The following is a 26,475-nucleotide window of genomic DNA, read 5'->3' as shown; positions in this document are numbered from 1 at the left end:
TATTTCCATGAAACTTCCTCGAGTGTCCCCTAGTCTTCGTACTTTTGGAACGAGTAAAAAAAAAAAATCGATTTACTTCTACTCGTTCTACACCGCTCAGGATTTTGTAGAGCTTTATCACATCTCCCCATATCATATCTGAAACAAAGCGGGAGATGTCGACATCATTTCATATTGTGTCAGAAAGAGAGAAAGCTCTTTACAAAGAGAACACACTAGTTACAACATTGCACCCAAAACAAACAAACAAAACAATTCAAAACAAAATGAAAACTCCGCTGAACAACATGGAAAACTGAATAAAGTACGAACATTTTGGGGTCGTACACCCTTAGCTCTGACCCAATGACACTATCATTCCCTCTAGCAAAGGGAAGTGGGAAGTGGACCAATGACTCCAGAGAAGCAGGATACCAGTATGAAAAGTAGCACTTTGAAAAGTAGCACTCAGTGAGTCAGTGAATAAAGTGCTACTTTTCATACTGGTATCCTGCTTCTCTGGAGTAATTGGTCCACTTCCCACTTCCCTTTGCTAATTTTTTTTTTTTTTTTAGTTACATTTGTATCCCGCGCTTTCCCACTCATGGCAGGCTCAATGCGGCTTACATGGGGCAATGGAGGGTTAAGTGACTTGCCCAGAGTCCCACTAGCAACATTCCATGTAGAAGTCGGCCCTTGCAGATCACCAATGTGGCCGCGCAGGCTTCTACTTCTGTGAGTCTGACGTCCTGCACGTATAAGCAGGACGTCAGACTCACAGAAACAGAAGCCTGCGCAGCCTTCTACATGGAATGTTGCTAGTGGAATAGCAACATTCCATGTAGAATCTCCAATAGTATCTATTTTATTTTTGTTACATTTGTACCCTGCGCTTTCCCACTCATGGCAGGCTCAATGCGGCTTACATGGGGCAATGGAGGGTTAAGTGACTTGCCCAGAGTCACAAGGAGCTGCCTGTGCCTGAAGTGGGAATTGAACTCAGTTCCTCAGTTCCCCAGGACCAGAGTCCACCACCCTAACCACTAGGCCACTCCTCCACTTTCGTGGGAGTAAGGGTTCATCCACCTAGGTGGATTACCTCTTCTACTATCATTCCCTCACCAGCCCCTAACCCCTTCCCTGCCACCACCTTCACCCATTGCAGATCCCCCCTCCCCCCCAGGCCCTGCCTCTCTCAGCATCCCCATACGTTCAGGGGCAGCGTCCACCCAGAAGGAGGTAGCCAGGGCAGGATCTTACCCTACCCTCAGCACTGAAAGTCTCACCTTGGCCAGGCTGGCAGTAAACAGGACACATTCAAAGAGCTCCCCCATTCTCTTCAGGAACTCGTCGACATGCGGGCGCTTTAGTACATACACCTGTACCACAGAGAAAAGGGAAAATAGATATGGGATTTAGCTCACGCCTTTCTCAGCAGCTCAAGGTGAGTTAGATTCATTGTACAAAGTGTATTTCTGGGGGCTAAAAATTAGCACCTCAAATCCAGGCGCTATGATAATATTTTGTAACAGCAGCTGGGCGCCCCGATTCTGTTATAGGTGCCAACACTTATTGCGTGTAAAAGGCAGGTGTATTGTTGGCCCCGAGGTTTGCAGAATTGAATAGGTCTGGCGCACTTAAGACTTAGGGCAAATTCTATATATTGCGCCTGAAAAATCGGCGCCAATTAAAGCCATGCTTAGCCTGACTCTATAAAGAGTGCGCACAACTTCACTGAACAAGCTAATCAGCGCGGATAACTGGAAGATAATCAATTATCAGCACTAACTGGCAGTAATTAGGATTTAGGCATCTATGAGATTCGATAACAGATTGTGCCGAAATCCTATCGCACAGAACAATTTGGGGGCGTGGTTAGGGGCATTCCCGGATGTTATGCGCGTTGATACGGAATCACACCTAAGTGCGACTAAATTAGGCGCTAGTATTTAGACCTGCTTATAGAACAAAAGAACATAAGCACCGCCATACTGGGAAAAGACCAAGGGTCCATCAAGCCCAGCATCCTGTCTCTGACAGCGGCCAACCCAGGCTTCAAGAACACGGCAAAATCCAAAAAAAAAATAATAATAATAATGTTCAATGGACTTTTCCCTCAGGAATGTGTCCAAACCCCCCTTAAACTCCGTAAGGCAACAAGTTCTAGAGTCTAACTACACGCTGAGTAAAGAAAAACTTTCTCCTATTTGTTTTAAATCTACCATATTCTAGCTTCATCTTGTGTCCCCTGGTTTTGTTGTTGTTTGAAAGTGTAAACAAACGCTTCACATCTGTCCGCTCTACTCCGCTCATTATCTTGTAGACTTCTATCATATCACCCCTCAGCCGCCTTTTCTCCAAGCTGAAGAGCCCTAACCTTCTCAGCCTTTCCTCATAGGGAAGTCGTCCCATCCCCTTTATCATTTTCGTCACCCTTCTCTGCACCTTCTCCAATTCCTTTATATCTTTTTTGAGATGTGGCGACCTACAGTTAGGCGCAGCTTAGTGCTAAGCGAGAATCTATAAAGGAGGGATACTCGTTATAGAATCGAGCTAAGCGCGTCACATTATCGGCACCGATTTTTAGGCGCTACTTATAGAATTTACCTCTTAGGCTCTAATTTATAGAATAGTTGACTCAGTACAGTTAGACACCTAAGTACCATTTACCCCTGTTCAGACACCTAACCTTAAGTATACTATATTTATTTATTTATTTGTATCCCACATTTTCCCACCTATTTGCAGGCTCAATGTGGCTTACATTGTGCCGGAGTGGCGATCGCCGTTTCCGGGTTCAGAAATACAAAGTGATATTGCATTAGAGTTTATAAAGGATAAGGTACATTACAAAGTAGCTTTGCATTAAAGTTCATAAATTATAGAGTAAGTTAGACGATCAAATACAGAAAGTTCATATCCCGCATAAGAAGTAGAGTGGTAGTGAGTAGTGTGTCACGTTCATTAGTGGCTGCGTAAATGAAGCAGTCGAGTGTAGAGAGTTCCGTCTTGTCTAGTTTTGGTGAAGTTTCGTTTTCTAGTATTTAGGATGGATCATTATGGAAAGAGGAACCCAGACTATAGCTATGTGATGGCAAGGTTCCGCATTAGAAGTCACTCAGCAGGAAAAGAATCTAGGATGATACTTTGAAACCCTTTGCTCAGGGTAACGGGCGGCTAAGAAAGCAAATAAAATGTTAGAAATTATTAGGAAAGGAATTTCAAAAAAAGGAGAATGCTATAATGCCTTTGTTTCACTCCGTGGTGCGACTCCACCTCGAATACTCTGTGCAATTCTGGTCACCGCATCTCAAAAAAGATACAGCGGAATCGGAAAAGGTACAGAGAAGGGTGACAAAAATGATAAAGGGGATGGGACGACTTCCCTATGAGGAAAGGCTAAAGCAGCTAGGACTCTACAGCTTGGAGAAGAGACGGCTGAGGGGAAATATGATAGAGGTCTATAAAATACTGAGTGGAATGGAATGGAATGGATGGACTTGAATCGCTTGTTTACTCTTTCCAAAAATACTAGGACTAGGGAGCATGCGATGAAGCTATAAAGTAGTAAATTTAAAACATACCTGTGAAAATATTTCTTCACTCAACGTGTAATTAAACTCTAGAATTCATTAGCAGCAGCAGGGTTTAAAAAAAGGTTTGGCTAGTTTCCTACAAGAAAAGTCCATAAGCCATTAGTAAGATGGACTTGGGAAAATCGAAACAGGAAACTGGGCTTGATGGTCTGTCCCAATATGGCAACAGTTATGTTCTTAATTATGGGAAATAGATATTTCCCTGTTCCCAGAGGGTTCACAATCTAAGTTTGTACCTGAGGCAATGACGGGTTAAGTGACTTGTCCAAGGTCACAAGAAGCAGCGGTGGGATCTGAACTGGGCTCCTGTTCTTAGCCCACTGCCCCAACTATTAGAGTGTAAACAAGAGAACATGGAGCTGTGTTCACGTATGTGACAGCCAACGATGCTCAGAGCCAGCCCCCAGCCCAAGTAATCAAGAACAGGCCAGAGAGAGTAAGCACAGCCTATCCTGGATTACTTGAAGCAGGTTCTGGCCATGGTGGAGTCACTCAGGCTCTTCTTCCTCCCAAGGACATGTAGTAACGCTGAACTCCTGAACCCAGACCACTGGCCTGATCTTCCAGTCTCTGCTATACAGTGACAGCCCCACTCCCAGCCTTCTCCAGTTAACTTCACAGAGGCAGGGGGACGCTGGAGTGTGAAAAGGAAGCTTGCACAGCAGTGGTGTAGCCATAAGGGGGCCTCTGGGACCTGGGCCACCTCACTTCGGGCTCAGGCCCTCTAGAATTCCAGCACCGGACGTTTGCTGCTATGGCTGGCAGGGATCCGCAAGCCCCGGCAGCCAAAGAGGTCCTCCGCTGGTGACACTTTCTATTAACTGCCACCACCACCACCACGCTGCCATCCCCCCGCCCATGAAAACTGAGCATACGTGGGAGAGGGGCAGGTGGGCGATAGAAAGTACTGTCAGTAGAGGACCTTATCGCCTGGAAGAGCTTGGGAATCTTCACCAGGAGACAAAGGTATTTGGAGTCAGGTGGAGCACAGAGAGTAGGGTAAGGGTGAGGGTGGAGAGCAGGGGAGGGGGCTGAATTTTGTGCCCCCTGCCACTTTGGTATTAGGCCCCCTTAAAAATAGTGGTCTGTGGCTGCTGCACAGCATTCACCCACTACAGTGCAAGCATTAGAGGCAGGACATACAGCCACCTCTGGAGTGCATCCCCTGGCAGCAAAGGGATAGAGAGGGGACAAGAACCAATATTAGCACCAGGTTACAGCTGGATAAACTGAGCCACAAGAAAATGAAGTGACCTGGCTTTGAGCAAACAGAGGACTGCTCCTGATTCCGTGGGCGCTTCTTTGACCCCTGCCAGGGCCGCTGAGAGGGGGGGAGCAAAATTCCCCAGTGCCGGGGTCTCTCTCTCTCTCCTGCTCCTGACGGGACCCAGGTGATCGCGCCCCGACAGGAGCAGGAGAGGGAAAACTCCGGTGCCGGCCCCCCCCCCCCCTTGCATTGCCTGCCTAGCAGCTGCTGGGCCCCCAGGCCGGTGCATGCTCACTTTTGAGACCGAGCATGTGCGACCTGAGGAAAGCAGACGCAGAGGCAGACAATGCTGGGCAGAGGACGGAGCCACGCTGCCTGCAGCTGGCGGGGCCAACCAAGGTAGTTCAGGTGGGGGCGATGACGATTCTGGGGGGGGGGGGGGGGGGGGGCCAGCCCTGCCCCAGGCCCGGCTCACTCTCTCGGCGGCCCTGACCTCTGCCTTTTACAGTCAACAGCCCTGAAATGAGGGACTTCCTGTCCTCTGCTTGTCAGTGTGGCCCTCTAAGAATCTTAAGGGCCCCTCCCCCTGCTGCTGGCAGGGCACTGAACAGGGCAAAGGACAGGTGTACCCAGGAATCAGGGAGTGGCAGGACACCCTCTGCTGACCAGTCGTGCTTCTGCAGTATGGAGACAAGTTATGAAGAGTCTATAGTGTGACCGTTACAACGAGTCCATGGATGCACCTTTCCAAATCCCACTTACGACAGCTTCACCCAACCCACCTCACCTGGTGAACTGTGCCATCAATTTCCACAGGAATGATAAAATCCGCATTATTTACTGGCTGGGGAGAGAAAACAAAACAGGTGTTTCACACTAAAGCAGCAGCCCCAAAATATGAGAGAGAGGTGGGGGGGGGGGGGGGGGGGGGGGAGGGGGAGGAGACACAGAGGATTAAAAACAGCCAGGTAGAGGAAAGGCCTCCAAACAGTTCACACTTGTCTCCCCCCAATGGAGACTCCCTGGGGCTAATACCTGACCTCATATTTCACTTTCTCAGGGTGGACCCACTTCTCCGTCTGTCTGCTGGTCCCTCATCTAATTTTGGATTCTCTCTGCTCTCCTGTATCCCCATGTCCTCAATATCTACGCTCCTGCCTCTTTCTCCTCTTTCCTTAGCATCCATTCCCCTGTTGTTCCTCTGTACCTACTTCCACCCCTTCCCAGAATCCTCCCATATACTTCCAGCTCCAGTATTTACTGGCCCTGCCTTTCCTTCTTTTTACCCCAGCGTCCATCCTTCTGCCCCTTCTTCTCTACCTTCCCCTGCATAGGACCTTGCTTCTCCTCCACCCCCCCCCCCCCCCCCACAATATCTGTCTTCCTCTCCCTTTTCCCAGGCCCCTGCCCTGGCATCATTTCCCTTCTCGCAGTTCCCAGCTCCAGCATCAGCTTCAGCACCACCACATGCATCAGCCCCCTTCTCCTATCTGCCACCTGCTGCTGTGTCCATTAATACTGGACATAGCAGCAGGTGCGTGTTCTTTTTGTCCCACCACTGTGCTGTTTCTTGGCTTTTGCTGCTGCCAGTGACAGTGGAAGCTGAGAAAGGGTCAGCGACAGGAATGAAGGAACGAGCTCCTGCCGCCCCGAGCCAGAGAGGCAGGCTTTTGGAATGCTTATGCTTTGGCACCCTGAACTAGTGCCTCCTGATTACCCTTTTAAGGTGGCTCTGCTTCCTTCACCAACCTAAACAGGACCCACCTCCAAAAGTCTGTTTATGATTTATCTGGCCAAGAGCATATGGGTTGTTTATCCTTGCATGCATTTTCATCAAGTAATGGCTGTCCAATTTTCAGACTGCAAATTTACCTGGATAATGGCTTCTGAAAACTGCTCTAAAAGTGGCATCCCAGCTTAACAGAAAGAGTCACTGGCAGAGCGGGATTAGAACTAAAATGCAGAGTGGCAGAGTGGGATCACAACAGAGAAACAAGAGAGTCAGTGGCAGAGGGGGATTAGAACTGAGATACAGAAAGTCAGTGGCAGAGTGGGATTAGAACTAAAATGCAGAGTGGCAGAGTGGGATCACAACAGAGAAACAAGAGAGTCAGTGGCAGAGGGGGATTAGAACTGAGACTCAGATTGTCAGTGGTAGAGTGGGATTAGAACTAAAATGCAGAGTGGCAGAGTGGGATCACAACAGAGAAACATAGTCAGTGGCAGAGGGGGATTAGAACTGAGATACAGAAAGTCAGTGGCAGAGTGGGATTAGAACTAAAATGCAGAGTGGCAGAGTGGGATCACAACAGAGAAACAAGAGAGTCAGTGGCAGAGGGGGATTAGAACTGAGACTCAGATTGTCAGTGGTAGAGTGGGATTAGAACTAAAATGCAGAGTGGCAGAGTGGGATCACAACAGAGAAACAAGAGAGTCAGTGGCAGAGGGGGATTAGAACTGAGACTCAGATTGTCAGTGGTAGAGTGGGATTAGAACTAAAATGTAGAGTGGCAGAGTGGGATCACAACAGAGAAACAGAGAGTCAGTGGCAGAGGGGGATTAGAACTGAGACTCAGATTGTCAGTGGTAGAGTGGGATTAGAACTAAAATGCAGAGTGGCAGAGTGGGATCACAACAGAGAAACATAGTCAGTGGCAGAGGGGGATTAGAACTGAGATACAGAAAGTCAGTGGCAGAGTGGGATTAGAACTAAAATGCAGAGTGGCAGAGTGGGATCACAACAGAGAAACAAGAGAGTCAGTGGCAGAGGGGGATTAGAACTGAGACTCAGATTGTCAGTGGTAGAGTGGGATTAGAACTAAAATGCAGAGTGGCAGAGTGGGATCACAACAGAGAAACATAGTCAGTGGCAGAGGGGGATTAGAACTGAGATACAGAAAGTCAGTGGCAGAGTGGGATTAGAACTAAAATGCAGAGTGGCAGAGTGGGATCACAACAGAGAAACAAGAGAGTCAGTGGCAGAGGGGGATTAGAACTGAGACTCAGATTGTCAGTGGTAGAGTGGGATTAGAACTAAAATGCAGAGTGGCAGAGTGGGATCACAACAGAGAAACATAGTCAGTGGCAGAGGGGGATTAGAACTGAGATACAGAAAGTCAGTGGCAGAGTGGGATTAGAACTAAAATGCAGAGTGGCAGAGTGGGATCACAACAGAGAAACAAGAGAGTCAGTGGCAGAGGGGGATTAGAACTGAGACTCAGATTGTCAGTGGTAGAGTGGGATTAGAACTAAAATGCAGAGTGGCAGAGTGGGATCACAACAGAGAAACATAGTCAGTGGCAGAGGGGGATTAGAACTGAGATACAGAAAGTCAGTGGCAGAGCGGGATTAGAACTAAAATGCAGAGTGGCAGAGTGGGATCACAACAGAGAAACAAGAGAGTCAGTGGCAGAGGGGGATTAGAACTGAGACTCAGATTGTCAGTGGTAGAGTGGGATTAGAACTAAAATGCAGAGTGGCAGAGTGGGATCACAACAGAGAAACATAGTCAGTGGCAGAGGGGGATTAGAACTGAGATACAGAAAGTCAGTGGCAGAGTGGGATTAGAACTAAAATGTAGAGTGGCAGAGTGGGATCACAACAGAGAAACAGAGAGTCAGTGGCAGAGGGGGATTAGAACTGAGACTCAGATTGTCAGTGGCAGAGTGGGATTAGAACTAAAATGCAGAGTGGCAGAGTGGGATCACAACAGAGAAACAAGAGAGTCAGTGGCAGAGGGGGATTAGAACTAAAATGCAGAGTGGCAGAGTGGGATCACAACAGAGAAACAGAGAGTCAGTGGCAGAGGGGGATTAGAACTGAGACTCAGATTGTCAGTGGTAGAGAAGGACCGTGGTTCTCATAGAAACATGAGGGCAGATAAGGGCCAAATGGCCCATCCAGTCTGCCCTTCCACAGTAACCACTAACTCCTCCTTTTCCTAAGGGATCCCACCTGTATGTCCCTCGCTTTCTTAAATTACAACACAGTCTTGGCTTCTCCTCACTTACAATTTTAGACCCCTCCTCTTTCTTGAAAACCTCTTCAAGAATCAGTCAGGGCTGGGGTGTAGAAAGCTGGCACCCCTAAAATCTCCCTTCAGGCTGTTCTCGCTCAGATGATGGAACCAGCTGCAGGACTGAAAGATCTGAGGCTGAATGGGAGGGCTGGGAGACAGCAGTGCAGCTAAGTCCAAATTTACAGTAAACCCTTAGACTAAAGAGGGAGAAGGGAAAGTGTTCAGCATTCCTGAATAAACAGAGGAAGAAGGTGAAAAAAATGACCTTGAATGAGCTGTGAACTAATGTTTCGTCCAGGTCGATAACAACACACATCTTCCCCACGTCCTGAGCCTTAACCTCTGGGAGGAGGTGTTTAACGCCAGCCTGTGATACAAAAACAAAGCAATCAGACTCACTCATGCCCTTCTCATCTTTGAGTTGGCTCAGTGCTTTGAAGACAACCACTAGCCCAGTTGGCTAGCCAAAGTTTCATTGAAATGCAAATCTTCACTCCTGCTGTCTGGTAAGTGTGCTTTATGCAGTGACAATGAAACAGATGTGTAAAGGGACAAAAGATACAGCCCAATACACACACCCTACACACACACTCACTCTCTCTCTGTCTCACTGTAGAGAAGGTACAGTACAGCCAGAATCAATTTTACACAACAAAAACACCAGTGGCGTTCCAAGGCTGGCTGACACCTGGGGCGGATCGCCGATGTGCCCCCCCCCCCCCCCCGGGTGCAGTGCGCCCCCCCCCCCCCCCCCCCCGGGTGCATTTTTACTTGCTGGGGGGGGGTGCCACGCGCCTGTCGGCTCTGAGTCCGCTCGTTCCCTGCTGCTCCCTCTGCCCCGGAACAGGAAGTAACCTGTTCCGTGCAGGGGGAGCAGCAGGGAGGGAACGAGTGGTCTCGGCCAACAGGCGTGCGGCACCCCCCCCAGCGGCGTGCACCCGGGGCAGACCGCCCCCACCGGTACACCACTGAAAAACACACAGCTGCATCCGAGTTCTCATTTTATTAGTTCAGCAATACAATCATATCGGCTAATCACTGGTATAAGACCAATTTAGTTCATATATTCATAAAACATATAATAACGGCAAGTGATCGATTCACCTGCAAATGCGCAGTAGAGACTTCCCTCTCTGTCCCGCCCTTGCGTCAAGACGTGATGACGTCAGAGGGCGGAACAGAGAGGGAAACGGAGTGGAGTCACTGTCGGATGCTGCCGCCTGGAAACGAACATCGCGCGCACCAACCTCCACCCTCCCCCCCCCCCCATCCCTGCCGCCGCTCCCGCCCTCCTCCGCATCGGGCCCCCTGCACTGACCTGACAGCGCCTCTCACCTCCGTGTGGAAGCGCTGCAGGCAGCAGCAGAGCGATCTGCTGCTGTCTGCAGCGCTTTCACACAGAGGTGAGAGGCGCTGTCAGGTCAGTGCAGGGGGCCCGACACGGAGGGGGGAGGGAGTGGCGGCGGCGAGGAGGGTAGCTGGAAATCTCACCCGTTTTTACGGGCTTAACGGCTAGTATTCATATAAACAGTTTATACGTAATAAAATCTTAAGCTAGAAATGACAAGCTCTGCATCCCAGTGTCCATCCCCTGAGCCCTCAGTCCTAGAGTTTATACAATCTTTGTCCCTTTAGTAGGTTAGCTGTTTTTTTTTCCTAGTAGAGATGTTTTGGGAGTGGCACTGACAAACTCTAGGCAGGAAGTTCTGGAAGCAAAAAACAGCAGCTTACTACTGAAAATCTCAAGCTGGGGAACCTTCTCCTGCCTGCCACCAGGGGGCAGATGATGCATTTTTAAACTGAACGGATGTATCAGTTCCCTGTAAGTTGGGGATGCATCAAATATCAAATACCACCAAATACCCTTCTGTCCCCCTCACCAGGCTGAAATCTCAAAAGCTAGTCCAAAAATACTTTCACAGCCTGTTTTACTAAACTTTTGTACGATAGGCACAGAATGAGAGTATCACAGTGGATTAAAAGGGTCACCGCATGCAGGACCGTAACGAGCCAGAATTTTGCTCTCTGCAACTTGCCCCTGGTGCCCCCGACCCCACCCACTATTCCGTGGCCAAGAGGACACAATGGACGGGAAGCAAGGGCAGGCTTCCGTTTCTGTGAGTCTGACGTCCTGCACGTGCATGCAGGACGTCAGACTCACAGAAACAGAAGCCTGCGCGGCCGCATTGCTGATCTGCAAGGGCAGGCTTCTACATGGAATGTTGCTAGTGGAGGAGTAGCCTAGTGGTTAGTGCAGCAGGCTCTGATTCTGGGGAACTGGGTTCAATTCCCACTGCAGCTCCTTGTGACTCTGGGTAAGTCACTTAACCCTCCATTGCCCCAGGTACAAAATAAGTACCTGTATATACTATGTAAACCGCTTTGAATGTAGTTGCAAAAACCTCAGAAAGGTGGTATATCAAGTCCCATTTCCCTTTCACCCAAAACTAGGCAGAGATCCCAGCTCTAACACTGTGAAGCTCCTAACTCAGTGCGCCGTTTAAAGAATAGCGCCCAAATTCAGACGCCATTTAGAGAATCCAGTCCATAAAATCTAGAAGTGGCATGATAAAAAGTGAACAAGCCAAACAGTTTTCTGGGTTTACTTGATGAATCTTGAGCGGAGCGCAGATTTTTCCAGTCTCACCACTCCCCACACCTTCACTTCATACTGCCCGAGCAGCTGCCCTGGGAAGGTAAATGATGGCAGATAACCACTCCCACGGTCCAACCAGTCTGGTTGGCTGGGCAGCGTGTGCTGGAGACTGTAGACACATCTGGTCCACTCAAGATTTCATCAAGGAAACCAAGAGAAGGGTTTGACTTGTTACCTTTTTGACATTACACAAACAATTGCAGGTATTTCTCATAATCATTTTTCATGGCAAACTATAATAGAGGAAAAATTGACTGATTAGACTGAAGATACGTTTTTGCTTCATATATGATGATCCTTAAAAGCTTTTCCACATAGTCTGGTAGAGAGGGTCGGAGAGTGGGTCGTTTGGATATTGGGCTCTTTAAAACAGGCACTACAGTCTCTGGGCACCCCGTTACACAATTACCCTCTGTGTGTGTGTAAATATATATTTGCACGTCTGTACTGTGCATATGTATCTGTATGGATGCACGTTTTATGTGTGTGTGTGTGTATGTGTGCATGTCTTTCTGTGAATGCGTGTCCGTAAATCTTTGTGTGCTGTGAATGCATGTGTGTTTGTGTCTGTGTGAATGCAAGTGAATGTGTATGTGTGTGTGTGTATACCTTTGTGTGTGCATGTCTGTGTGTGTGTGTGTGTGTGTGTGTGAATGTGTGTGTGTCTTTGTGTGAATACGTGAGTGTATATATCTTTGTGTGTTGAGAATTCCAGTGGTGTTCCTAGCGTGGATGGCACCCGGGGCGGATTGCCGATGCGCCCCCACCCCCGGGTGCAGCGGGACCCCCCCCCCCCCCCCAGCAAAATGACACCCCCCCCCCCCGGGTGCACACCGCTGGGGGGGGGGGTGCCACGGCGCGCGCCTGTGGGCTCCAACTTCGCGAACTTCGCTCGTTCGCTGCAGCTCCCTCTGCCCCGGAACAGGAAGTAACCTGTTCCGGGGCAGAGGGAGCTGCAGCGAACGAGCGAAGTTCGCGAAGTCAGAGCCCACAGGCGCGCGCTGTGGCACCCCCCAGTGGCGTGCACCCGGGGCGGACCACCCCCACCGCCCCCCCTTGGTATGCCACTGGAGAATTCATGTGTGTTTGTGTGTGCATGTGTGTGTGTTTGTGTCTGACTGTGTAAATGTGTATGTGTGTGCGTGTGTAAGACAGACTAGGTGCACCCCTCGCCTGACTTCACAGCAGATCTGGTACAGCTGCATCTCAGGCTTTTAGCATCTCTTTACCCAAGGCGTGTGTGGGGCTCTGTCCTCACCCCCACCTTCACCACCCACCTACACACACCTGTTAGTTAACGGATGGAGACTAAAGCCTTGGGCAAGTGTTTTTATTCAGCAGGTGTAGTTGAAGCCCCTCCTACCTTGGGGACTGTTCCATTTTCCTCCACCAGAAGGGGTGCGTTGTTATTGACAGGGATGGATTCCGACTCATCATGACATAAACAACAAAAGAGAGAATGGAAGATGCTACGGTTCCTGGGCTTCTTGGCGGGAGACGAGTTCTGAACACCTGCAAAGAGAAGAAAATACAGCTGTTATTTCAGGCTAAGTTAACCCGGCAAGAAAGGAATCCCAACGGCTGTCCCACACTACAGAAGAAAACTGTCATCTGTAGTTACTCCACAGCTGTCCCACAGGAGAGGGGAAGGACTGCATCCAAAGTTAGTTCTCAGCTATCCCACTTCGTAAGAAAATGTCACCCATTACTGCACAGCTGTATTTATTTTATTTTATTTTTTTTTGTTACATTTGTACCCCGCGCTTTCCCGCTCATGGCAGGCTCAATGCGGCGGGCAATGGAGGGTTAAGTGACTTGCCCACAAAGTCATGGGAGACGTGGCCTCACTCAAAGTTGCTCAAGGACTGCACAACTTTACAGGAAAGGAACTTTACCCCAATACGCAGTTACACCATCCCACTGAGAAAGAGATGCTGTTTTATAAATGATAAAACTTACAGGAGCAGGGAATAAATCACTCATCCTCCGCTGCCTGATGAAGTGATTTATTTGTTTATTTTTATTTGTTACATTTGTATCCCACATTTTCCCACCTATTCGCAGGCTCAATGTGGCTTACACAGTACCGTTACGGCGTTTGCCAGTTCCGGTATGAACAAATACAAGGTGATATTGTGGTAGATTAAGGTTCATGTATGATAAATACAATGGGGGAACTTAGAGAAGGAAGAAGAAGAGTTGAAGATGTCCATTTCGGTCTTTGGTTTCGTTGTGTCGCAGGTGTCCAGGTTTTTATGTTGGGTCTGTGGGACATGTCTTTCTGAACAGGTTTGTTTTTAGCAGTTTTCGGAAATTTAGGTAGTCAAGCATAGTTTTTACGACTTTTGGCAGTGCGTATCATAGTTGTGCGCTTAAATAGGAAAAGCCATACAAAAAAATAGCCATACTGGGTCAGACCAATGGTCCATCTAGCCTAGTATCCTGCTTCCAACAGTGGCCAATCCAGGTCACAAGAACCTGGCAGAATCCCAAAACAGTAGCAACATTCCATGTAGAACCCCAAAGAGTAGCAACATTCCATGTAGAACCCCAATGAGTAGCAACGTTCCATGCTACCAATACCAGGGAAGTAGTGGCTTCCCCAATGTCCATCTCAATAACAGACTACAGCCTTTTCCTCCAGGAACGTGTCCAAATCTTTCTGACACCTAGATACGCTGACCACTGTTACCGCATCCTCTGGCAGCAGGAGACAAGGGACAGTACATATTATACAAAAAATGAAGCTCTAATGTCGAAATACGTGCTTACGAAAAATGAAGAAAAAGCCCTCAGAAACCGTGGGTAAAATACCCAGGGTTTAGTGCGCGGTTATGTTGTTCTTATAACACACGCCACGATTCTATCATTGGGCAAAAAACTTCATTTTAACGGGAACCCGTTTCGCCCAAATCCTGGCTTCATCGGGAACGGAGTGCTTTAAATGTGCGTGCAAGACTAATCAACTTCCTCTCCTCTGGCAGTTTTCAGAGAGGAGAGGAAGTTGATTAGTCTTGCATGCAGGGCCATGCCGATGCGGTAAGCGAGGTAAGCATGGCAGGAGGGCGCCATCCTCTGGGGGGCGCCCCGCCGCACCATGCTTACCTCGCCCTCTTCTCCCCAGATCCTTTTTTTTTTGGTTTAAATTTACCTCTCCGGCGCGTGGCAGCGTAAGTGAGAAGGAGGCGGCGCTCCCCCGGCCGCCCCGACGTGTCTTCCCTTCGCTCGGTTCCGCCTTCTTCTGACGTCATTTCTGACATCAGAAGAAGGCGGGACACAGCGAAGGCAAGACACGTCGGGGCGGCCGGGGGAGCGCCGCCTCCTTCTCATTAACGCTGCCTATGCTGCAAGCGCCGGAGAGATAAATTTAAACAAAAAAATGGATCTGGGGAGAAGAGCGCTAGTAGTGTAGCGCTCGTTTTCGGGGGGCGGGGGCGCCGGAGAGGCCGACTGAGGGGGGGGGGGCGCTGGAGAGGCCAACTGCAGGGGGGCGCCAGAGACCCTAGGCACGGCCCTGTTTGCATGCACATTTAAAGCACTCCGTTCCCGATTAAGCCAGGATTTGGGCGAAACGGGTTCCCGTTAAAATGAAGTTTTTTGCCCAATGATAGAATCGTGGCGTGTGTTATAAGAACAACATAACCGCGCACTAAACCCTGGGTATTTTACCCACGGTTTCTGAGGGCTTTTTCTTCATTTTTCGTAAGCACGTATTTCGACATTAGAGCTTCATTTTTTGTATTAGGTTACTTTTTTGCTCTAAAGTTACTGCCTTCGTTCTGTGGTTTTGTCCTATTAAGATATTAACAGTACATATTACCCTACTTTGCTCACCTATGTGGATTTCTTTTAGCGCATTTTTAAAGTTAATTACAGCTGATAAGAGGAGGGAATGTAAGAAACAGTGAGGCAGTGTAAGGGGGAGTGATAATATTTCTATGTCATAAGGAATGGGTGGGGGGTGGGGGTGAAAGTGGTGGCTGCCTAAAAGGTGTAACATGAAGTCTTTTAGCCACCAGACATTTTGCGAATCCAATTTTTTTTTTAATGTAAGAAATAAATAGAAATAAAACAAAAACATAGAAAAGAAAATAAGATGATGCTTTTTTTTATTGGACTAACTTAAAACATTTTTTGATCAGCTTTCGAAGGTAACTCTTCTTCTTCTCTCTAGACAGCTTATAAACCAGCACGATATCCAGACAAGACAAAAGATCGGAGAAAAGGGTGGGAAAACGTGGGGGCCAGAGGAACAAGGAGTTGCTCAGTGATTTGAACTCAAGCTCAAATAGCCATTGTTTTGATCCAATTTTAAATTTACGGAAGAAGCTTTCCATCCTCACAAATATAGGCTGAAAGTTCCAGAGGACGGAGCCAATACTGAAACGCAAGTCTGCTGAGTAAAGTCAAGCACAAGGGTTAACAAGCCAATTCCCTTGTTAAGAACCCAGGAAACGGTGGAGCTGGTACGAAAAAGCATTTATTTCACACGTGCTATTTTATATGGATGTGGATGACATCTCTGTACCAGAGGAAAATGGGGGGGGGAGGGGAGAGGGAGTTCTATCTAAGCCTTTAGAGGAAGTGCAATGTGGCTCTCCCGGAGAAGGCAGCCGCTGACTCTTCAGCTGATGGTGGTGGGCAGTGCAATGACCAGTCTAGGGATCAACTTTGATGATGAACTGTCGAACGCTACCTATGTTGGGAGGTCAGTCGGGGCACACTATACTTAGTTGTGGATGGTCTGGTACTTAAGAGCGACGCAGGCTGTCCAGTCCACGGTAATCAGCAGGTTGGACCAGGGCCGTAGCCTGTGGCAACACTCCTACTGTGCTTGTAAATGCAGAGAAAATTAGCTCTTCTGTGCGTTAACTCCCTAAGGACTAGTGGCCTAGCTCAACGGGGCCCGGTTTGAAACATTAAGATGGGCATCTGTAATGCCCGAGGTAGAGAAGCCCAGGGGGGACCCCCCCCCCCCAACCAAACCCTGCAACATACAAACAAATTTCACACCTATACAGAAAACCTGTCATAATAACGCAGCACTAATGTCCAGGCCTCAAACAGCATGACACAAACCAGAGGGTGATAACAACACAAAGCAAGCATGGAACAATAACACTGATGTAGGCCGCAGATGGAACAACAAGGCAACATTTTGTCTTTAGAGTGCACACACTGCAGGAAGTGCTGTCTTGTGTATTGGAAATTGTAATACTGTGATTGCTAAATTCACGTAGGAAGCGTCGTACCACGGTGACGAAGAATTGCGACCCCACACGCAGGCGCTTGCCGAAACACAGAACGTGTCAGGTTCTTTAATAAAATTTGCTTCTTTCATCTTTCGGCTTCGCCTTTTCGTTCCATCTACGGCCTACTTTACTGTTATTGTTCCAAGACTCAAACAGCAACAATTCGACCTTTAAACGGCAGCACCAAGAATATCAATATACTTCCTGCTGGAAAAACAGAACAAGTCAGACTGCTACAGAAACGTTGCACAGAAACTAACCACAGCAGAATACCTCACGTCTATCACTCCTGCAGAACATAGACGACACCTCATATACAGAATATGCAACTACTAACTAGAAGTAGGGACTCCAAGAAGTCTAAATGCAATGGAACACTAGCGAAACAGAACAGCACCAACTCTCAAGACTCAAAAAGCAACAATCTTCTCTGAAAAGGGAGAGCTGTAAATACTACATCCGGGATATTTAAAAACCAAACCACCATTTAGTGACAAAACAGAATGGTTAGTGCAGTGGCTTGAGAACCAAGAAAACCAGGTTCGATTCCCACTACAGCTCCTTGTAACTCTGGGTAAGTCATTTAACCCTCCATTGCCCCAAGTACAAACAAGTACCTTTATATACTATGTTAACCGCTTTGACTGTAACCACAGAAAGGCGGTATATCGAACCCCATCCTCTCCCCCCCCCCCCCCTCTACATGCTAGCAGAACACTGCACTTTCATCACACACAAAACACAAAAGAGATATGAAGGCAAAAAACAGAACTGGAAACCTCAAGAAGTCAGACTCTGCAAGTACAGCAAAACTAGAGAAATAGAAATTGAAATGCAAGATATCAGAGATACCCATTTCCAATTAATGAATTCAGAATAAAATATTTTTTCTACCTTCATGATCTGAGCATTTTACTTTTCCATTTGCTTTGGTCCCAGTGTTGCCTTTCTGCTTTTCCTCTCCACTAGAGGTCTCCTGGCCTTTTCACATTTCTTCGCTATATCCTCCATCCATTTCCCTATCCGTCCTGTCAAGAATCTCCCCTCTGTGTCCCTATCTTGCTCTGTTCAGCTTCTCTCTTCATTGCCTCTATCCCTCGCTCATGTTCCTGTCCCTATGTTCCCTCTATATCAACCATCTCTTCCTTCCCTTCTTCCTACACCCTCCATCCAAGGACTAACATCTCTTCCTTGCTCTCCCATGCCAACCACTACCCACCATGAGGCCAGCATCTCTCCCTCCCTCTGCCCCTCACATCCAAAGTGCATCAACTCTTTCTCCATTGTTCTCTTCCCCCCCCCCCCATATAGCATCTCTCCCCTTTTTCTCTTTCCCTCCCCCCCCCCCAGGTCCAGCATCTCTCTCTTTCTAGCAACTTTCCCTCTTCCATTCCCCCACTTCAGTCCAGTCTCTCCTCTGTCTCCCCCCAATTTCCCCGCAGCCCAGCCTGGTGACAGCAACAACATTGGCAGCAGCTCGTTTGCTTCCTCCCCTTCACAGACTCCTCAAAAGCTCCCCAACTCCCCTTACATCCCTCTCCCCTCCTAAGAGAGAACGCATAATCTAGTTTGCTGTTGTTTTCAATGGCGTTTGCTATTGTGTTGGAAAAATCAAGATGGCGGCAAGCTCCACCCACTGGTTTCAGCCCATATAATGGGCTAGATAGGCTCATGCTGTCTCCTGTTAATCCAACCTCCTTGGCCTATCCCGTGATTGACAACCCAATATTGAAACAGCTCCACCCACTGGCAGCAAAGCAGCTGGAGGACTCTAGCTTAGCTTAGAGGGAACAGTCATAGCTGCCAAGGGTTGCGGCAGCCATCCTGCCATTAGAGCAGAGATATATCTCATGCTCTGTTCTCCTCTCCTTACCCTGTAACATGTGTCTCTAGATCTCTGCTCTCCCTCTCTCTCTTATCCTCTATTAGGTCTAGTTCTCTGCTCCCTCTCCTGCCTTGTGATTCATGCCTCTAGCACTCTGCTCTCTCCCCTGCCTTGTGATCTGTGTCTCTCTCTCTTCTGCCTTGTGATCTCTGTCTCTAGTTCTCTTTCTCTCTTCTGCCCTGTGATCCGTGTCTCTAGCTCTCTGTTCTCTCTCTCTCTTGCCCTGTGAACTGTCTCTATAGCTCTCTGCTCTGCTTTCTGCCTTGTGATCCATGTCTCTAGCTCTCTCTCTCTCTCTCTTCTGCCCTGTGATATGTCCCTAGCTCTCTCTCCTGACTTGAGTCCTTGGTACCTCCTCCATATCACAGCCGTTCCAGAAACTAAACACAAGGATAGGACTGAGGAAAATCAATGTAAAAGAAAATCCGTCTCCAGGTTCCCAAAGCCTCTGGAGAGAAAGAGCAAGGAAGGCTGAAGCAGCCGCAGGGCACACAATATTAATACGATGTGAATAAAGCCCAGATCAGAGGGCACTGGGAATTGGTATTCATACAGGCTCTTCTGCACGCACTTTACAGTCAGGGCAGCACACGAAATGGCACACAGCCACCTCAGGGGTGGCAGACCATTCACACTGATCTCGGTACGGCCTTGGAGCTCTCCGGAGGCAAAGAACAGAGAATGAATGGTTTTATCCTGCAGGGTGAAACTTGCTTTCAATAATGTCATTAGTTTCAGTTTCATGTTCCCATCGTCTCCCACATACACACACAAACACGTATGCCCACAAAAACATGCTAATCTACTACTTATCATACCATGTACTGTAAGATGCACAGAAGAGACGGTCCCTTCTCCGTAGGGCTTACCAGACAACCAGGAGGTTTCAAGAAAGTAGTTTATTAGACTAGGGCAGTGTTCTTCAATGCAAGGTCCGGAGGCCCAATGGGCAGCCGCTGAAGACCTCTGGGGTGGTCCTGCACCATCATTCTGGATGTCTTTTCTTCACTACTCTCTGCCTCTCTTTTCAAGCTTTTCATAGAAAGCAGGAAGCGGACGGGGGGGGGGGGGGGGGGGGGAGCCAACCTCCTTGAGGATACCTATAATGAAAAGTATTGAAAGTGGCCTGACGCACACTGTACTACAAGAGCCAATTGATAAGGGAAGGTAAATAATATAGCTGTGAAAAACCCACCCACAATGTGGACTGCATCGACTCAATTGTAATCGGTAATTGGAAAAGTAATGGAAGCGACGCTGAAGGAAAGGATAGTGAATTTCCTGGAAGCCAATAAGTTGCAAGATCTGAGACAACATGGCTTTACCAAAGGGAAATCGTGCCATACGAATCTCATTGAATTCTTTGGGTGACCGGAGAATTGAATCATGGGCGTGCTATAGACGTAATCTATTCAGATTTCAGGAAAGCTTTTGACACGGTTCCCCACGGGAGGCTCTTGAATAAACTTGACAGGCTGAAGATTAGGAGCTGGTTGATGGACAGACGCCAGAGGGTGGTGGTTAATGGAATTTGCTCGGAGGAGGGAAAGGTGAGTAGTGGAGTGCCTCAGGGATCGGTGCTGGGGCCGATTCTGTTCAATATATTTGTGAGTGACATTGCCAAAGAGTTAGAAGGTAAAGTTTGCCTTTTTGTGGATGATACTAAGATTTGTAACAGAGTGGACACCCCGGAGGGAGTGGAAAACATGAAAAAGGACCTACAGAAGCTAGAAGAATGGTCTAAGGTTTGGCAATTAAAATTCAATGCGAAGAAATGCAAAGTGATGCACTTAGGGAATAGAAATCCAAGGGAGATGTATGTACAGACTGGGAGAGGGATCTTGGGGTGATAGTATCTGAGGATCTGAAGGTGACGAAACAGTGTGACAAGGCGGTGGCCGTAGCTAGGCTGTATAGAAAGAGGTGTGACCAGCAGAAGAAAGGAGGGTTGATGCCCCTGTATAAGTCGCTGGTGAGGCCCCACCTGGAGTATTGGGTTCACTTTTGGAGGCTGTATCTTGCTAAGGATGTAAAAAGAATTGAAGCGGTGCAAAGAAAAGCTACGAGAATGGTATGGGATTTGCGTTACAAGACATATGAGGAGAGACTTGTTGAACTAAACATGTATACTCTGGAGGAAAGGAGAAACAGGGGTGATATGATACAGACGTTCAAATATTTGAAAGGTATTAATCCGCAAATGAACCCTTTCCGTAGATGGGAAAGCGGTAGAACTAGAGGACATGAAATGAGATTGAAGGGGGGCAGACTCAAGAAAAATGTCAGGAAGTATTTTTTCACGGAGAGAGTGGGGGATACTTGGAATGCCCTCCCGCGGGAGGTGGTGGAAATGAAAACAGTAACGGAATTAAAAAATGCGTGGGATAAAGGGAAATAGGACTTGATATACCGCCTTTCTGTGGTATTTTGCAACTACATTCAAAGCGGTTTACATACATACAGGTACTTAAAGGAACCCTGTTCAGAAGGAATGGATCCGCAGAAGCTTAGCGGAGATGGGTTGGCAGAGCCGGTGGTGGGAGGCGGGGCTAGTGATTGGGAGGCGGGGCTAGTGCTGGGCAGACTTCTACGGTCTGTGCCCTGAAAATGGCAGATACAAAAGTCAGGTATACACATAAAGTAGCACATATGAGTTTATCTTGTTGGGCAGACTGGATGGACCATACAGGTCTTTCTCTGCCGTCATCTACTATGTTACTATGTAAAAAGAAATGTTTACTATGTTTTAAATGGTAAAGAGAGTGACCCACGTAGCAAGGTATTTGGCAGCTCTCCTTCACCTCACTTGGATCCAAAGAGGTCCCGAGTTAAAAATTAGTGAAGACCACTGGACTACAGTGAAAAATCAACAAGCCTCTGATGCACGTAAGACATACAGAGATACACAATCAGAAGTAGCCGAACAGTGGCGATATAGAGGAATCGTGAAATCAACTACAAGAAGCCACTGTAAGGTCTTTCCATTAGGTGAAAATTGGTGACTTGAGAAGACAAGTGAAAAGGTTCACACAGTCTAGGAGGCACCTCAGACACAGGTGCACAGGAAGGAGCAGGAAAGGCAGAAAGACAGCAAAGGGGGTAACGAGAGATCACAACTTTTTCCGGTGTATCAGGGAAAGGAGGAAGGTGTGGAGGTGGCACAGTAAAAGTGGAGATGCTGAGCAAACACTCATTCCACAGAGAGGGTGACAGATGCCTGGAATACCATCCCGGAGAGGAAACTGCTGACGGAATTCAAAATGCATGGAATAAACACAGAGGTCACCTTAATAGCAAGAACATGGAAACAGACCAACAGGCGTTTCAACCTAAAAGAGCAGTGAAATGACTAGGACGACAGGGGGAGGGAGTGAGTTTACTGGGGAGGCTAAATGGGTCGCTTTGGTCTTTACCTGCTGTATAAGGACCATTGATAGGTGGATTAAATACATATAACAGTGACACAGTATGAGCCCTGCTGGCTCAGACCGGAATACACTCTTCAACAGAGGCCAATCCCAATCGGGAAGGAAGAGAGGGAAGCTTAACTGACATATAAAGGAGTTAAGCCCCCCTAGTGCATCCCAGAATATACCGGGCAGGGCGCTGCCATTTTGAGGTGGTGCCCACAGGAAGGAGGCAACGATATTGCCTCCCTCCTCTGTCCTGAGGTATGAGGGGTTGGGTTGGGGAGGAAGGGAGGGAGAGGGTCCCACACTGGGCCACCAAGGTATTTTAGGGTTTTTTTATGGGGGGGGGTGCTTTGTGTTCGGGGGATGAGGGGTCTGGAGGTCCACTGGACCTCTAGGCCTTGTGTTTAGTGGGGGGCGGGGGGGGGGTCAATTAACCCTCCATTGCCCCAGGTCCAAAACCTAGATTGTGAGCCCCCTAGGGACAGAGAAAATATCTACGTATGATGTGTACAGCGCTGCGTACGTCTAGTAGCGCTATAGAAATGATTAGTAGTAATAGTAGTCTTTCAGAACATAAGAATACCCATACTGGATCAGATCAATGGTCCATCCAGCCCAGTATCCTGTTTACAACAGTGGCCAATCCAGGTCACACGTACCTGGCAGAAACCCAATGAGCAGCAACGTTCCAGGCTACTAAATTTACCAATAGCTAAAGTGGGTCTTGAACCAGCAACTCTTGCTCTCTGCTCAGGGTTCTCAGCTGGCTGCTCTGATCCTTTCTGGCCATTTCACACAGGTGCCCTGCTATGAAACTGCCCCCAGGGTTAGGATTATTCTTCCCTATGTGCATCGCTCTGTACTTTACCACATTAAATCTCACCTGCCATTTTGATCCCCAGTTCCCCGGTCTGGCAAAGTCTTTTTGCAGATCCTCATAATCCATCCATGTTTTTACAACTGTACCTGGGAAATCTGATCACTTTACTCTTTGCTCCCTTTCCAGATCATTTTACACTTCCTCAGGAGTCTCTCAAGAAGGCCTTTGTTAATGTCTTCTGCAAATGTAGCTACTCTATACTGACTGGAATATCTTTTATTTACACCTTCAAATAATTCTAATTAGTAAGTTAAAAGGGAAGAGACAACATGAATTTAGCTAAGAGAAACCTTAAGCTGTGTTTATCCATATGCCCAGTAATTCCATTCATAAAAATAGTTTCTACTATTTTGCTCAGCAGCAGGCATCAGGGTCACTAGTCTAGTTCTGTGCATCACCTATGGAGCCCTTTATAAAACTGGTGTTGCACTGACCATCCTCCAGTCTTCAGGCACAGTTGCTAATTTGAATGTTATGTAAGAGGTTTGCAATTTTATGTTTGAGTTCCTCCAGAACTCTGAAGTGAATGCCATCTGGTCCAGGTGATTTATTCATTTTTAGTTTGTCAATTAATTGTTATTACTAGAGATACACTTCAATCGCAGTTAACGCTGTGATTAATGCATTAATCACGATTTAAAAATGGAATCATGATTAAAGAATTAATCGTTCTGCGGCATCTACTTTCTCCTTCAAACATCTCTTCTACTCTCTTCCACTACCAACCCGTGTTTTATTTATCTATATCATTTATACCTCACAGTTTCCCACCGCTGGCAGGCGATCCATGTTCTCAGCGCAATCCATCTTCCCCCATTCCCGTATTTCAACATCACCCATCCCTACGCCAGTATACCTTAAAGGTGGTCTTCTGTTGATCCTTGTCAGCAACAGTATTGCACATATGCTGACTGCAGTGTGATCCAAAGCATTAGCTCTGGCCCACCCACCCACACAGAAAAAAGCATTGATATTAGAGGAGGCACGGCAGGCCAGAGGCAGCATATGTGCAATGCTGCCACTTCCACACACCAACAGAAGACCACCTTTATGGTAGACTGGTAGAGGGGATTGAGAAGGGGGGCGGATGTGAACCCTGAGTGTGTGTGGGGGGGGGGGGGATGAGCTGCAGACCCACAAGCAGAACTGGAGGGGCCACTGAAGGAAGCTATGACCAAGGCAGTGAGCTCCAGCAGTCACCACCAAGTTTATGTCACTGCTCATGGAAGTAGAGGGGAGGGAGGGAGGAAGGAAGGAAGGAAGGGAAGAGAGAGTATGGACCCCAGGAAAGAAAAGAGAGATAATGGATCTGGGAAAAGAGGAGAGGGAGGGAGGGAGGGAAATTATCAGTCTTTTAGAGAAGGGAAGGGGGATGGGATTTGATATATCGCCTTTCTGTGGTTACAGTGAAAGCATAAGTACATAAGTAATGCCACACTGGGAAAAGACCAAGGGTCCATTGAGCCCAGCATCCTGTCCACGACAGCGGCCAATCCAGGCCAAGGGCACCTGGCAAGCTTCCCAAACGTACAAACATTCTATACATGTTATTCCCGGAATTGTGGATTTTTCCCAAATCCATTTAGTAGCGGTTTATGGACTTGTCCTTTAGGAAACCGTCTAACCCCTTTTTAAACTCTGCTAAGCTAACCCCCTTCACCACGTTCTCCGGCAACGAATTCCAGAGTTTAATTATGCGTTGGGTGAAGAAAACTTTTCTCCGATTTGTTTTAAATTTACTACACTGTAGTTTCATCGCATGCCCCCTAGTCCTAGTATTTTTGGAAAGCGTGAACAGACACTTCACATCCACCTGTTCCACTCCACTCGTTATTTTATATACCTCTATCGTGTCTCCCCTCAGCCGTCTCTTCTCCAAGCTGAAAAGCCCTAGCCTCCTTAGTCTTATTTTATACCTGGGGCAATAGGGAAGGGGGGGGGGGGTTAAGTGACTTGCCCAGAGTCACAAAGAGCTGCACTGAGAAATAAATAAATAAGTAAACACAACCCCTTTAAGTGTGCGATTAATCGCGATTAGAAAACATTTGTGCTGTGATTAATCCTGATTAGAAATTTTCACTGGACTTGAGCCCTGGTTAATACATCTTCCTGTCCCACGTTATTTGCTTCATTTCCTCCGAATCATCACATTCAAAACTCGTTTCCGGTGCAGCCATCTTACCAATATCCTGGCAAGTTGCTTTAAGGCTATGAGCATCAGAAAGCCAGGTGAAACAGCTGCATATAAAGAATTATTAGAAAGGCAAAAACTTGATACATTCATACAAAGGCTGCACTTTTCATCTACTACTACTACTTAACATTTCTAGAGCGCTACTAGGGTTACGCAGCGCTGTACAATTTAACAAAGAGAGACAGTCCCTGCTCAAAGAGCTTACAATCTAATAGATAAGAGTGAGACAAATATAGGACAATCAAGCCATTGTGACATCACTGATGAGGTTGGCTCTTAGGTATTGGTGGAATGAGGCATTATGACATCACAATCTCAGCTCTGGTTAAATCACTGCTATATGTAATACTACTACTACTACTTAACATTTCTAGAGCGCTACTAGGGTTACGCAGCGCTGTACAATTTAACAAAGAGAGACAATCCCTGCTCAAAGAGCTTACAATCTAATAGACAAGTGAACGGTCGGTCCGATAGGGGCAGTCAAATTGGGGCAGTCTGGATTCACTGAACGGTAAGGGTTAGGTGCCGAATGCAGCATTGAAGAGGTGGGCTTTAAGCAAAGACTTGAAGACGGGCAGGGAGGGGGCTTGGCGTAAGGGCTCATATTAGGTCTAGTCCACGTGTCATCTAGTGATCCAGCCAATAACCTCATGAGTTTCTTGCTCATTAGTTTTTGACCTATCAAATTCTTTCTTAGCTTGCTTTATTCTTTTACACGTAACTTGCTAACACTTATGGGTTTTTTTTTCCTATTTCCTATTCACGTTTGGATCTGTCTTATGTTTTTTTAACAGGTGTGTTCTTGCCTCTTTCACCTACCATTTAACCCCATTATTTATTTGTTACGTTTGTATCCCACATTTCCCCACCTATTTGCAGGCTCAATGTGGCTTACATAGTACCTTAAAGGCGTTCGCCAATTCCGGTATGAACAAATACAGTAATGTTGTGGTAGAATAAGGTTCGTGTGTACAGACACTTTAGGGAATCGTAGAGAGGAAGAGTTATTATATGTCCGTTACGAGCTTTGGTTTTGTTGTGTTGCAGGGTACAGGCATTTAAGTTGGGTACCAAAGTATCGGCCTGCTTATCCGACATTGCTGCCTGGATGTCCAACCGCCACCTGAAACTGAACATGGCCAAGACCGAGCTTATTGTCTTCCCTCCCAAAGCCACTTCTCCTCTCCCTCCACTCTCTATTTCTGTCGATAACACCCTCATCATCCCCATCTCATCTGCCCGCAACCTCGGTGTCATCTTCGACTCCTCCCTCTCCTTCACTGCGCATATCCAGCAGATAGCCAAGACCTGTCGCTTCTTCCTCTATTACATTAGCAAAATTCGCCCTTTCCTCTCTGAACACACCACCCGAACTCTCATCCACTCTCGCCT

At 47.5% G+C, this 26,475-nt stretch overlaps 1 protein-coding gene across 1 annotated transcript in view; it reads right to left on the bottom strand.

The window, feature by feature from the left end:
• CTDSP1 (CTD small phosphatase 1) overlaps nt 1–26,475 on the bottom strand; it is a 79,248-nt gene that overhangs the window by 16,119 nt on the left and 36,654 nt on the right. Inside the window, 4 exon segments of the mRNA XM_030210647.1 lie at nt 1,266–1,358; nt 5,570–5,626; nt 9,066–9,167; nt 12,820–12,968. Of these exon segments, the coding sequence (XP_030066507.1) occupies nt 1,266–1,358; nt 5,570–5,626; nt 9,066–9,167; nt 12,820–12,968 (401 nt within the window).

The sequence above is a fragment of the Microcaecilia unicolor genome, chromosome 7 (assembly GCF_901765095.1).
Source record: "Microcaecilia unicolor chromosome 7, aMicUni1.1, whole genome shotgun sequence".
Classification (NCBI taxonomy): Eukaryota; Metazoa; Chordata; class Amphibia; order Gymnophiona; family Siphonopidae; genus Microcaecilia; species Microcaecilia unicolor.
The sequence above is the reverse complement of the archived record's forward strand: the minus strand, read 5'-3'. Positions and strand labels throughout refer to the sequence as shown.